Genomic DNA, 15388 nt, shown 5'->3' with positions numbered 1-15388 from the left:
ATTACACTTAACGTAAATATGTAAAATACAAGCTAAAATATTTCGACATATATAAATAAGATTTTTCAAAACAAAATCTTTCTGCCATTATTGATCCTACACCCATTACTTTAATGCTTACACTCTTAAAAATACGAGTACAGCGAAGAAATTCGACATAATTAAGCCCAAAATCTCTCCCCAAATGTTATGAAAATCGGTTCATAATTGATCCTATTCCCTTTAGAAACTACTTTTTTTATTTTTACTTTACTAACACCCAGAATAGCAGTGGTAAACTTTATTATAAAGAAGTATTATAGCAACAAAAATCTCTCTAAAAGCTCTATTTCGAAATCTAATGTCTATATTAATTTCGAATAGTAAAATTCAGCATATATCACAGGGTTTCAATATTGAGATAACAATGTCATGCACATGGACAACAATTTTGTGCTTTTTCATGACGCGTTTATTTTTACTCAACCATACTTGTTGTTTTGTTTTTTTTCCAATGTAAGTCATGCTTAGTTTTCTTTTTTCTTGTAAAAAATATGTTTCTTTACTAAATTTAATGTGAAAGGCTTACACAGAAGGATAATTCCAAATAAATTAGAGTAGGGTAAACAAGAATGTTGTGTTTTTTAGTATACAAAAAAGGGATTTGCATAAATCTAGCGTTCTAAACCAGCTAATTTTAAAAATTTGTTTGTACCACATGATAATACTTTTCCTTGTGACTTCAACAAAGGACAAAAAAATATCCGTTCTATTAGGGGAGTTATGAGCCTTAAAAGTTAATTTTGTATGTAAAATATAAAAGGAATTACTTTAACGTAGAAAGCTGACTCCAAAAGAATGTGGGAATACGTAAAACATGGATGTTTGGTATGACTTATTAAATCTATACGATCACCAACTTCATATAAGCATTTAAAAAAGTCTGACACCTTCCCAGTAAGATACTTTAAGAAGAAAAAAATTGAATTAATAACCTTAAATTATGTTTTCGATAAATTTTAAAGGCTTAAAATAATTACTTCATATTTATAATTTTTTTATAAACTTAAATTTCTTAATTATGTAAATTGGCATATATTTCTGTCATTACACTTAAACACTTAATAGATCTAGAACACCATAAAAATATTTTTTGAACACATTTTTTGTTTTGGCCAGAAAAGTGGTCATCTTAAATGCTAAAAATACTGTCAGAAAAATGTTATTATAAGTACGCAGTGAACATATTAGTTAACATATTTAATGCAACATTCTTTCGTTTCAGTTTTATAACAGCATGGTACGGTTGCATGTTTCGGGGACTAGTTCCACTTCCTATTGAATTACCTTTGTCAAGTTCTGATACTCCGCCGCAACAAGTTGGGTTTCTTCTGAGCTCATGTGGAATTACCGTGGCACTTACGTCAGAAGCTTGCTTAAAAGGTCTACCTAAATCAAGTACGGAGAAATTGCTAAACTCAAAGGATGGCCTCGTTTACAGTGGTTTGTTACAGAGCATTTGCCAAAACCACCAAAAGATTTTACTGTTGGAAATATGCGTGTAGAAGATACAGCGACAGCATATATAGAGTATACAACTGATAAGGAAGGAAGTGTTATGGGTAAATATCATGTATCTAAATTTAGCTGGAGGTCCACACTACGCGTCTTTGAGTTAAAACTTTGCGGGTTTTCATACCTACTTCGCATTCTACGCTTCAAATTACTTGCAACGATTTTTAAGCTTCAATATTTTGTTTTATTTTTTAAAGCTTCGCATTTTACTACAGATTTTATGTATTCTGTTTTATCTCGGAAACTCGATCCATTTTAGTAAATATGTCGCCGTTTGTAACGCTTATAAAAACATTTTACGAGTAAATTCTTTTGCATTTGTAACTTATAGCATTCAAATACATTTGTTACAAATTTTCATAAAATAAATTTATATTGAAATACAAAAAAAAAAAAAAAACAATTTGTGTTAATGTGCAACAATGTGTTATTATTGAATAGACATATTGATTTTTTTTTAAAGACATGTAGAATGCGAAATAGCGTAAAACTAGTGATGTGGATCTCAAATTTAAGAATTCCTAAAAATAAGGGTCATTCAATTTATATATGAAAATTGCATATTGGGGTCTCATTTAAGTAAACTTGGCATAAAGTAAATTGTATTCTCTTCCTAGCCATATTTACACGTTTTTGTTATTTCAACTCGCTTGCGATCGTGTGGAAAACGAGTTGAATTCGAGTTAAATTCGAGCGTAAAATCAGCAAATGGTTTTATGATGGTAATAAAAAATTACTAGGAAATAATTATGTGTGGTTATGTGGCCTTAGATTTATGACGGTCACAAAAAATTAATTTTAATAGTAATAAAACATCTCGTTTGGAAATGGTAAACAGTCACAATTACAATCACTAAATCGTATTATTTTTTTCGTTTGTGTGACGAGGTTTTTGTCTACGATATACGTTACTATCATTTAAGGTATTACAAGGCTTAAAAAATATAAAAATTAAAAAAAAACAGTACAATTTTTTACAGTTTTCATAGTTTTTAAATATAACAATACTGATTTGAAATATAAAATAAAAATTAAATACCGAAATATTAAAAAACAAAAAATGGAAAATATTGAGAAAAAAACGTAAGTACATAAATTATGATAATTTTAATACCCACCAAGATATGAATGTCATTCTGTTTATAACGGAATGAATCATTAGATTCAAGATGACCTACTCCGATTGTCGGTCCCTCTATTAAAAGAACAATAGTGTCTGAATAGGAAAAGCTATTGGGCTAAAACCATAGCTGTAAAATAATGATTAATAATCGTAATCATTATTAATTAGATTATTTTTATTAAATAGGTAAAATTAATGATTAATTAACGATTATTTTCAATTTTTTTAATTAATTGTTGATTACGATTAAAAATAATCTAAAAATAATCAGGGATTAATTGGAATTAATGTAAATAATAAAAAAATCAAAATTAATCAATACCACTACTCGCTATAAAAATTAGCACTGTCAATAGTAAAACCCCCATCAATGACCTCTTTCAAATCTTACCCTGATGTTCTTATTGATATCGATATATAATAATAATAAAATATTCAAAATATTAAAGTTCATTTATATATCAGTGATTTGATGGTGGGTATAAAAGATTCGGCATAGCCGAATATAGCACTCTTACTTGTTTTGGTATCATTTGATAAAATGTATAGGAGTGTTATAGCCAACTATGGCCACTATCAAAGTTTTGTCGTAAATTTATGGTAAATTTCAGAATTATTAAGTCTTTTTGAATGGATTGATTCTCTTATCGTTTATTATCAAAAATATGGGGTATGTTTGGTTTTGTCATTATGTTTGTAATATTTATATAGAAACATCATTCGAATACCACCTAAAGCTTATTTGTATATATATTATGAGTTCTTATAAAATTTTAAGCTCATAACTATAACACCCTGTAACAATTTTGAAAAAATCTTTTATACATGGAAAGTCTGCGTACTCCGTTAAAAGGACTTCAAAGTTTAAAGGACTAACAATTTCAAACGAATATTTAAAATATTTATATGTATGTGTATGATGCTAATATTGGCATCAAGTGGAAGCTGGGAATCCATTTCTATCTACATTATTTACTTGACTCACTGAGAGAAAATAACAAAAAAAAAAATAATATAAAAAGGTCTCATTTTCAACACAAAAATGTTTAACTACTTTTTTGTAACACATTTTCTTTAAGATTTCCTTTTTTAAACCTAATAAATCGAAATAAATCACATTATTTTGATTTTAATTAATACTATTTTTAATATAAATTTGGAATTCCATTTTTTTAAATCGTATGTCCTTTAAAATTTAACGTCCTTTTACAAGAGCATAAGAGCTGATTATGAAAAATTAAGTACACAGAGTTGATATTAATGGTCCACAGATTCCAGTACATATAGATTTTTTCATGTATGAAAATTACTATTGCACGGCGTAATAATATAAAAAAAACTTACTACTAAAAGTTTATAAGGAAAGGTTCATAACTGACCCTCCACAATGACTTTAGTTTTTGTAACTATTATAAATATACCGGTGTTGCAATGAAATATACAACAAATGTTTATATTGAATCTGAATATACCCACTTAATCCTAAAAGCATGGATCCATAATTGACCATAATACCAGTGATAGAATGCAAAAAGACTACACAATTGTAATCCCGTTATTTTCAGTAACTGATTGCTTTTACTTTTACATATGGGAAGTTCCTTACATTGACTAACGTGATCGTCGTATATTTTAATGAGATGAACAATTGAGAAACTTTTAAAATTTCTCAACCGGTAACCAGCAAATAGTATGGGAGCAAGATTGGGCTGAATAACTAGTTATTTTATTAGTTTAAAAATATCAAATATGTTTATTAGATTTTCCCGAAATTAAACCAGTTATTTTCTGAGTTTATTTAGTCCATCCGATTACACATTCTTTATAAGCAAGTGAAGTGCTATTTGAAATAACAATATTTCAAAAACAGACAAATATGTTGACTACTTAATAGTATTCTAGTTGAAAATAGGTCCAATATAAAAGAATTCACCTAACACAAATATTTTAAAAATGTTTCTAACAACATAACGTTTAACATACAGTGAATCAATTAAGTAATTTGCCTATGTAAAATTTTATAAATTTTAAGAAAAAACTTTATCTGAACAATCATTTTTAGAAAAATAAAGCAATTTTTTGTTGCATTTTTTAAAGAATATATTAATAACGAGATTTTTGATAAAATGTGAACGTATTGTTCATTTTTTGGGTCAATAATGTATTTTGCTTTTTTAGGTTTTTTTGTTAATTTTTTTAATATTGCTGCATTATTTTATAAAATTTAATATTTTTATTACACCTATATATTAGAATAACATCTTTTAGATATTTTAGTAATGGAACGACTAAATTTGGACATTTCTTAACCGATTTATTATCCTATATACCTATCAGAATTTATCAATATTTGACTTAACATGAAATCTATCGTTTCATTCATTTAATTTCGAAAATAATAAGTAATTTTGAATTGGATACATGATATATTAGATAATCAATGGATTTAGACCTAAAAAAATGTTTTGTGAGGTATAAATCTATATATTATAATAAAAATAATCCGGGTTTTTGGTCATTTTGTATTGATAAACAAAAACTACATTACGGAAACACCATCTATTTGGGGAGTATTGTGTAAATTTTTATTTAGAATTGTATAATATTAATTCTTATTCCATAAATCTAACATAAGTACCATCCTAGCCACTCTAAGTATGGGGACATCACCATATACCACTATAGAACTATTAAATGCTAAAATCTTGGTTTTCAACCTCATATTTTAAATGCTTTATTTTATGTATAAGATACAGTAGGCGTATTTGGATCTGGATAGTTATTCTTGATTTGGGTTCTAAATATATATAAGTGTATGTATTCATTCAATAGTTTTCCTTGGCTATAAGTCGCCTCCCTTTGGCAGTTAAAGATTTTGAAAGAGCACTCAGTGCGTTTTTTCTAATAATTCTTTGGATCATTTCATCTATTACTATTTTTTAATGTTATTGATTAAACATTTCATAATTGTATTTGATTGATTTACACTTGTTCTACAAATCTAAACTAATTTTTTTATATCGAAATTGCCTCATTATTATCCTTTAAACATTTTAAGGCAAATAACATCACATTTTCACCCAATGAGGATATGATTTTTGCAAATTGCAATTGAAATATACTTCACACTCTTCCTTTTAACAATAAAACAATAAATTCGAAAATATTTATAAAATATCCCATAAACTAGAATATATTTACTCTTCATACCACACAATTAAATAAACTAGAATATATTTACTCTTCATACCACACAATTAAATTTCAATGATCAACAATCATTGTCCATAAATGGTCAACACTCCATATAATACAAGTCGAAATTTTATTTTTAATGACATTTAATTTTTGAGCCAAGTTTTTGGTCAAAATGTAATATTGGTTTAATATTGCTATTTCGGTATTCCTAGCAACTGCTGGAATTCAAATTCATACATACGTAAAACAATTAATGAAAGTAAATGCAGCTGTACATGCATTTATATTCCTACAAGTACATAAATATTAGTTTACCATTCAGGACACCCAATATCTAGTTGTTTACCTGTTGGCAAAAAGTTGGAATTTTTGTTTGTTTATTTGAATCTGTTTAACTAATTAACTAGCGTGGCCAAATGCCTGGTCTTACACCTAATGTTGTTACCATTCGTTTCTGTTGTCTGCAGTCAATGCTCCCATTCTAATGAATTCGCATGTATAATGTCTCCAGGTCTTTTTGACAGATAGTCAGAGTATATGTGTGTAGATATAAGTATAATATTTTTTCACCTGACAACTTTCATTCCAATACACAATATTTATTTTGCCAGTTTTTTTTCAAAAATTGAATTATGATTATGTTAACTGTGTTATTTGGACTAGTATTTATATTCCGCACGACCTTTTCATGTTTAACCTTACACCTTGTTTATGTACGTGTATTGTGTTTTACCGGTCACGGACATACACACATTTAACACTTTGATCTACATATATGTACATACAAGAGTAGTTATATTAACTTAAGGCGTTGTCCTGTGATTTTATGACCAACTTCATTAATATAATTAAATATGAGCGCCATCTGATTTCCTGCTCATAAACACAACCGCAACAATAAACTACTAGTAATAAGGGGAAAATCTCGGACACATACATAAATTTGCACATTTATACCCTGTCAGAAATTGAAATAACTTTCAATTCAGTATAATTCAAGTTTACCTGTTACATATTTATAATTGATACTTAAAATAGAATTTTGGATAAATCCTATATTACCTGATATTTTGTAATGGGAAAAAAAAACCAATCAGTCTGAGTCGACTAATAAACTGCTGACAGGGGGTTTAAACAAGTGTTTAAATAAATACACTGAAGTTAAAAAGCATACATACATTTATCATTAAAAAGTGTACTACTTACATAGTTTCTATGCTTTTTAATATCTTCCTTCTAGTTTATTGATTTGTTATTCAGCCACATTGCACAGTGGTATAGATATAAAACATTGGTTAAGATATAAAAAGTAGTTGAGTTTATATTTTGAATTTATACGTTATGGTCCCACTAGGTGTGTAGCCAGGGATCTGCAAAGTTGGACAGGTTCGGTACTAAAAAAACCTTTTCATTAAGAATTATTCGTATTTCCCGTATCCGCTCCAGTTTTTGACAACAGAGGGTCTTAATATTTCCATATTTTCTATGAAAAGTATACTTAATTTAAAGTTTATTGATGAAATTAAGAAGGAGGTATTTTCGATGATAACGGACTATTACAACGATTAAAATATTTTCTGAAAAAGTCTGTATAAAGTTTAAACTACCTCGGGTACATTCTTTTGTTGTATACTAGAGTGACTTTATTATTAAATAGCATGTATTTAAATACATATGTAAACCTATGTCCATATATAAAATACAATATCTAGCTATTTATATATATTTTTTTTCAGTTTTTTCGTAGTCCTACGGTGATTTTGTGTTTATTAAAAGTTTTACATTTGTTGATGTGTATGTTAAACATACGTGAGAATCTATCCACATTTATACGGCTCTCATACATCCTTTTTCGTTGATGTTGATGTATGAAAACGTAAACTTTTTTCTGCAGAATTTGTTAATTAGTTAAACTTTTTATAGCTTTCGACCACAGGTGATGAAGTTGCGACTACATTAATTCACATAAATATACCACCAACAACTAGTCCATAAAAATGCTGGACAAAAAGTTATTCTCCTATGTAAACCATTTATTTTACTTCTCCAACACACATCACAAAATAAGGAAACGGAAATAAGAATTACAAATTTAAAACTTTCATTAGAGCATGTCTGAAGGTATATAAAAAATATGTTTGTGTAAAAAAGGAAACAATTAGTAAACTCGTACTTATTTCAAATTCAACATTATTGCTTATATTTCTCTTTTCTTCCTTTGTTTTTTACAGATTATCCACGTGTTGAGGTAGGTCCGCAAAATCCCTTGCGTGTTGAACGTGATCATGTCGCTAAATTGGATTGTCGTGTCGATGCAAAACCGATGGTCTCAAATGTAAGATGGACCCGAAATGGTCAGTATGTTAGCACAACGCCTACTTACACCATATATCGGGTAAATCATAACCATGCTGGAAAATACACATGCACTGCTGATAATGGTTTAGGTAAGACTGGTGAAAAAGATCTGGTTCTCGAGGTTTTGTATCCACCAATTGTAATAATTGAGACTAAGACACACGAAGCTGAGGAAGGCGAAACTGTATTGGTACGTTGCAATGTTACCGCCAATCCGCCGCCTATAACTATAGAATGGTTAAAGGAAGGGGCTTCAGATTTTCGTTTCATGGGCGAACTCTTAACCTTAGTGTCTGTGAGGGCAGAACATGCAGGCAACTATATTTGTCGAGCTGTCAATCTTATGCAACCCTTTGGCACCAAGAGAGTAGAAGGCGTAGGAAATTCCACGGTTGCCCTGTTAGTACGTCACAGACCAGGTCAGGCCTACATTACACCCAATAAGCCGGTGGTACATGTGGGTAATGGCGTGACCCTAAGTTGCTCGGCAAGTCCTCCAGGTTGGCCAGTACCGCAATATCGTTGGTTCCGTGACATGGATGGAGAGTTTAGCAATACGCAAAAGATTCTAGCTCAAGGGCCTCAGTATTCCATACCCAAAGCCCATTTAGGTAGTGAGGGTAAATATCATTGTCATGCTGTCAATGAATTGGGTATTGGAAAAATGGCCACCATAACACTTGAAGTACATCAACCACCACAGTTCCTAGCCAAATTACAGCAACATATGACGCGTCGAGTAGGTGATGTAGATTATGCCGTGACGTGCAGTGCTAAAGCGAAGCCGGCTCCCATTATAAGATGGATAAAAGATGGCACTGAAATACTGCCAGGACGCAAAATGTTTGACATACGCACTACTCCCACCGAAACCGCGAATGGTGTGGTCACAGTTCAAAGTATACTAAAATTTAGAGGCAAAGGACGTCCGAATGGCAATCAATTGGTACCAGCTGACCGTGGTCTCTATACATGTCTTTATGAAAATGAAGTTAACTCTGCCAATTCTAGCATGCACTTACGCATTGAACACGAACCAATAGTCTTGCATCAATACAACAAAGTGGCTTATGATGTGCGTGAATCGGCTGAAGTTATTTGTAAAGTGCAGGCATATCCCAAGCCAGAATTCCAATGGCAGTTAGGTAACAATCCATCACCTTTAACTATGTCATCAGATGGTCACTATGAGATTAGCACTAGAGTAGACAACAATGATATTTACACATCGATATTGAGGATTAATCATCTTTCACACTCTGATTATGGTGACTATGCTTGCCGAGCCGTAAATCCTCTAGACGCTATACGTACACAAATACGTCTGCAACCCAAGGGACCACCAGAAAGACCGACAAACCTTAAAGTATTAGAAACTGCACATAATTTCGTCATACTCAGCTGGATACCGGGTTTTAATGGTGGCATGTTAAGCACCAAATTCTTGGTAACTTATCGCAGAGTACCCACACCTCGTGAACAGTTGCTGTCGGATTGTGGAGCTGTACATACTTTTGCGTCCAGCAGTGGCATGAGTTCTCCTGAATGGCTGGAATTTGATTGTTTTCGTGATAATCCTTGTAAAGTTGCACCGCTGGATCAACATCAATCGTACATGTTTAAAATCTACGCCCTTAATGCCAAAGGCAGCTCAGGCTACTCCAACGAAGTGTTGGCCACAACAAAAGTTAGCAAAATACCTCCACCCCTACATGTCACGTATGATCCAAATTCTCATATTGTTGGCATTAATGTTGCTGCAACTTGTCTTTCACTAATTGCAATTGTCGAATCGCTAGTCAACCGTGCATCACCCATGGCCACATGGGAAATTGTTGATACTGTAACATTGCTGCCTTCCGGCAACGAAGCCACATTTAAAGAAACAACTATTAATCATATAACACAAAGAACGCACTATAGTATGACAGGCGGGAGGTCGATGAGTCATGCTGAGGATATAACATTGGCATTGGCGGAAAATAAGCAGGGTCCATCGGTGCGTGTCAAACTGTGTTTGCGTTCTAATCATGATCATTGCGGAGAATACACAAATGCTGAAAGTAAGTAGGACATACACACTTCATGTTGAGTAAAAAAGAAAATAAACATAACAACAAAATAATAGTCAAATAATTTCTGATTTTCAGCAACGACTTTGGAGGATTTTTCCTGTTGTTTTCAACAATGGTGGACAAAATAAAATCAATAGATTTCATTTTGGCTATTTAAAGTTTTGCACGAAGAACTTTAATATTTAACTGGACATTTTGGGGAAAAAGGGAAACTATAAGAGCTAGAATCTTCAAAATTAGCACGAAAAACTTTAACGTCCAACTAAACATTTCATTAGGGGGGATTGAAACCTGTGATATTAATTAAATACAAAAATTCGTAAATATGGGAAACTATTAGAGCTAGAAAATTAACATTTTACATGAGAACACTGATATTCATGTGAAAATTTAGAGAAAAATGGGCAGACTTTCAATTAAGCCTTGGTATCTACGATATGAATATAATACAAAATTTCATATATCTGGGAAACTATAATATTATTAAAATTTTTCATGGGTTACATTAAAATTTTAAATAATGTTTGAAAAATTGGCGAACTTGCAATTATTTGCGTGACATCCCCAATATGTAAAAAATATATATCTGGAAAACTATTATAGTTAAAGTCTTAAAAATATTATAGTGTTTTTTATTTACATTCCATTTAGGATAGAAAAGCACTAGTATTTTATAAATATGTATAGAAAACATTCTCTAAATTGTTTGACATCGACAAGATCAGCTCATAGTAGGTAAATGATTCATATCCAAAAATCACTAAACGTACATTTTTCTGGACCAAATCAATATTTACTCCATATGTGAATAAAGAAATCACTAAAAGGTTTTAATAAAAATTGGTTATTAACGATAAAGCTATTTCCGAGAAAAAATAAGGGCTCCTTGTAGAGCTCTCAGTTTGTCAAAAGTATTCTCTGATGATCGGAAATTTTTGTACTGAAAATGGCCCAAATCTACTCTATATATTATTTCCGTATGTAATGTTTTGTACATCCTCCACCATCATCATTCGTGATATAGGGTATATATAAGTTTGTTAACCCGTGTTTAACACCAAGAAATATTAAGTCGATTTAGCTATGTGCGTCTGTCTGACTATAACACTCACATTAGAACTAAGTAGAGAAAGTCTGCCGAATTTATTAAATATATTAAATATTGTCCTAAGCAATTTGGTATTAAAAGCAAACTACGTTCTCAGCGCAAAAAGATATGAATAAAAATTTCAAACTACCTCGCAAAGTGTTTTCCTAATTCTTGAGTACTTTCTCAGATATTTGGATGAAATTTGTCACACGTAAATTTTCTGTTCAGATATTAATTATGTTCAAAATTAAAAAAACTGATTCAAAGTTTCCCATAGCCCCCATACAAAATTTAATATTCTCGGAAATATCGACATCACCACAATCACTATAAAAAAATGTTTTGTTGTATTTTGTTTATATACAAATAGTTCTGAAAAATTTTATTTTATCAGTTAATAACTGGTCATCTCACTCGAATGAGATCCACTTCCTTAAGTCAATTTATTTCCTATTCATATTTAATATGTAGTATGTTTCGTGTATCGATAAATCATTTCGAGAATTTGGCAAATAATTGGTCATATCTCCCATATAAGTTCCGTAAATTTGTTATGGACTTGATAAAAAAAGATTTGACGAAACCGAAAGTAGCACTCTAGTTAGTTAGTTAGTTAGTTAGTTAGTTTGAAAGGAAGATGAACATATATATATATCAAATCCGAAGAAATACACCTAGGCCTCTATCGGGACTGTTGTGCGCTCCTTAACCAGTGTCTCAGGTGGGAATTAAACCCATGACCTCCGGTCTACCAGACTAGAACCCTAACCACTAACCTACCGGAGACCACACCTATTGGTACTTAGTAACCGTAGTAACTTAAAATTTAGCAAATTTCATTTTAAAATAATGCTAAAGTAATTTCATTTAGTAGAAAGATAAATTTATATTGGTTAGATAGCGTGTTGAAATATGAATACTTTCATATATGTTATCAATCAATGACGAAATATTCTACGTAGTTTTAGTTTTTTGTCTGATCACAGTATTTGAAGCATAATTTAAAATATGCAAAATTAAAGCCTTAGTTAAGACTAAATAAGAGGACTATTTGTGCAATTTGAGGAGATTTTTGAAAGCAATAGCATTATAAAAGTGCCTACGTCGATGACGTAGGCGATAAATACGATTTCATTTTAAGTACATTCAACAGTATGAGCAATGTTAAATGTATTATATGCATTCTTGTGTATGTATATATTTATTAGGGAAGTTGCTTTTTAAATTTTATTTATTTGAAAAAGATGAGTTTCAAAATCAGTATTGTGTATGAAGGCTAGAGGAAATAATAAAGTACACTTCTTATTAAGGTTTTTAAATTCATTTTGTAGATTTTAAGGTGAATGACACCAATTCTATTCTATGTTAAATTTTATGTTTCCATGTTCAATTATATAAAAATTTTTAGCAACTAAATATCATTTAATAAGAAACGCTTACGTTTAATAATCTTGTGTTTTAGCTTCATATTATAGAACATATAAAAATTACAATTTTGAAGAACTAAAGAATCGCCTCCTATTCTCATTCAGTTATAATATTATGTTTTTATGTTCAATATTAATGAAAATGAATTTCTTCTTGTAGATTAATTAAAGGATCTCTATGCAAATGAATATTTATGATCAGTAACCTAAAATAACTTCTATCTGTTTTTCTTTTCGAATCAAAAAAATGGCATCGATTTGTTGTTGCATATTTTTTCATATTTTGCTATAAATGCATAAATTGCATATTTTGCTTTAAATTGCATAAAATTTATATTTATAACATTTGTTTGCATATTTTTTAGTTTATCTTTGTATTATATATTTTTACAATAAATGTGTAATTAACTTATTTGAATTTTAGAATTAAATTTAATTTTTGTTGTTTATTTATGATGATTAAAAGCTCCGAAAATAATTTTTCTATAACCGCCTTAAAACTAGGCTCTGAATTAGTTTTATAGTCTTTTCATCTGTGTGGCCATATAAACAAATAACTTGACAAAAAATGCTTCAACATCAATAATTTACTTAAAAACAGTTATATAAAAATATATTTCATATCAGGCCTTTTTGAAAATATTTACACATAATTTGATGGAGAATACAAAACACAACACATATTTATCAATTTTATATTTTCGTTTACAACATAGTATTTTTGATTTAAAGTAAAGTACATTGTATTAATCATTAACATTCCAAGTCCCTTTATATAGTTCCTGTTAAAGTAAAACTTTTTTCATCCATTCTAGGGAGATGTTTTACCAATAGTAAAATAGTCTCCCTACTGCATTTCTATAAATGCCTTTCAATTATTAAGCTTGTGTAATCGATTGCATTCCTCAGTTTTAGGCTTTGATGTTAATCAGGAAATATTTTCAAGTGTGATTATATATCTGGCCAGTAGTGTAGATTGGCCTATGGGAATTTGTTTTTGTTCTACAAAGGCAAACAAACCTAAGAACAGAGCTATTTATAATTGTGTTTATGTATGTAGTACATGTGTGTGAGTATTAACTTTCTAATCCAACTGAAATTCTAAAATTGACAATACAATTGAATGCAATATTTGATTTTGCGCTTTGTAGTGGTAGAGGGATGAAATCGGGAGCAAAGAAATTGGTTTAATTAAATAGTATCTACTAGATGCAAACACTTTCAGTACAGTGATTGAATTTAACTCTTTGTAGAACATTGGAATCCATACCCAACTAACATATTCATTTTAACAGTTGTGCCAATCAAGTATTCTACACCTACAATATTGTACAAATATGTTCTGTGGATACAGTTATTGTTGTTGTTTTCTTTTTTAATTTATTTATTTTTGTTGTAAGTTCTTATACGTTTGTATGTATCATTTTCTCTTTTTTGTAGTTGGAAAATCATATCTGCCTGAAACGTCAAGTTTAACAACATCTACTATAGTGGCGATTGTTATAGCAACCGTTGCATTTCTGCTCTTTGCTGCCTTCTCGATAATGTTGTGTCGCTGTAGGCGTTCAACAACATCTGCAAAGAAATCTGCCACAAATACTGCCAAAGAATACGACCTAGATTCGGGTCGACCATCGATTGTTGCCCAAACCAGTGGACAACAGCCACCACCGCCACCCTATTATCCCACAGGCAGTTTAGATAGTAAAACTCTTGACGCTCATGCCATGGAGTTGACACACACTGCCGTCCAGGATAGCGACGACCAATTGCTCCATCAACAACAGCAACTGCAGCAGCAACAAACACAATGTTCCAACCAAAAGTCTTCAGCGAATTCATTATATGGCACACAAAACGGATACGGTTATCATATGACAAGTGCCATTGGTGTCGAAGGGGACAGCTATCAAGTGATACCATCGTCCGGACTTCATACATTAGCAGGCGGCACAGAGTGTAAGTATTGTACATTGATTCTTCCACCTCTTGTTTTTCTCTGTTTTTCCGTTTCATACACGATGTCAGACCAAACAACATGTATACTACACTTTATACACATATAAACGCACATAACCAAACTACAAAGCGAAAAACAAAGAGAGTAAAGCTGAAAAGTATGCACATTTTTAGTGTTTTTAGTACTTTTAGTGCCAGTAACAACAAAGCAAAACTAAATGTTACAAAAATATGTTTGACCCATTGTTAGTTGCACTTGTTATTTTTTCATTTTTGGTGAATGTTCTGTGTGTCAGTAAAAGTATGAATGTGTATAATTAAGTGACTATCGTTGTATTTTAACAAAGAGTAAGTGTATCGAATTTTGATAGTATTTTTCCGAAATATCTAACTAGTTTCATTGAGTCGATTCGATACTTATGTATGTATGAGATGTTTGTCATCATAACTTAAAAAATCGTTCCTTTAATATTCCTAAGTAACTAAAGGTAGGATTTTATAATACCGATATTATATATATTTAGAAAGAAAAGCTAGTGGAAATATATATTTATATATAATCAATCCTTTAAATAGAGTGCAATTATAATAACTAGAAACAAGT

The 15388-nt window shown here is 30.6% G+C and overlaps 1 protein-coding gene across 3 annotated transcripts in view; it reads left to right on the top strand.

The window, feature by feature from the left end:
- Positions 1 to 15388, top strand: part of LOC111674971 (Down syndrome cell adhesion molecule-like protein 1) — a 324845-nt gene that overhangs the window by 262657 nt on the left and 46800 nt on the right. For all 3 annotated transcript variants that reach the window (XM_046951346.1, XM_046951349.1, XM_046951354.1), the window contains exons 6-7: positions 8107 to 10296; positions 14266 to 14784. In XM_046951346.1, coding sequence (XP_046807302.1) covers positions 8107 to 10296; positions 14266 to 14784 — 2709 coding nt within the window. The remainder of the gene's footprint in view (positions 1 to 8106; positions 10297 to 14265; positions 14785 to 15388) is intronic.

Source organism: Lucilia cuprina, chromosome 2 (assembly GCF_022045245.1).
Source record: "Lucilia cuprina isolate Lc7/37 chromosome 2, ASM2204524v1, whole genome shotgun sequence".
Classification (NCBI taxonomy): Eukaryota; Metazoa; Arthropoda; class Insecta; order Diptera; family Calliphoridae; genus Lucilia; species Lucilia cuprina.
The sequence above is the reverse complement of the archived record's forward strand: the minus strand, read 5'-3'. Positions and strand labels throughout refer to the sequence as shown.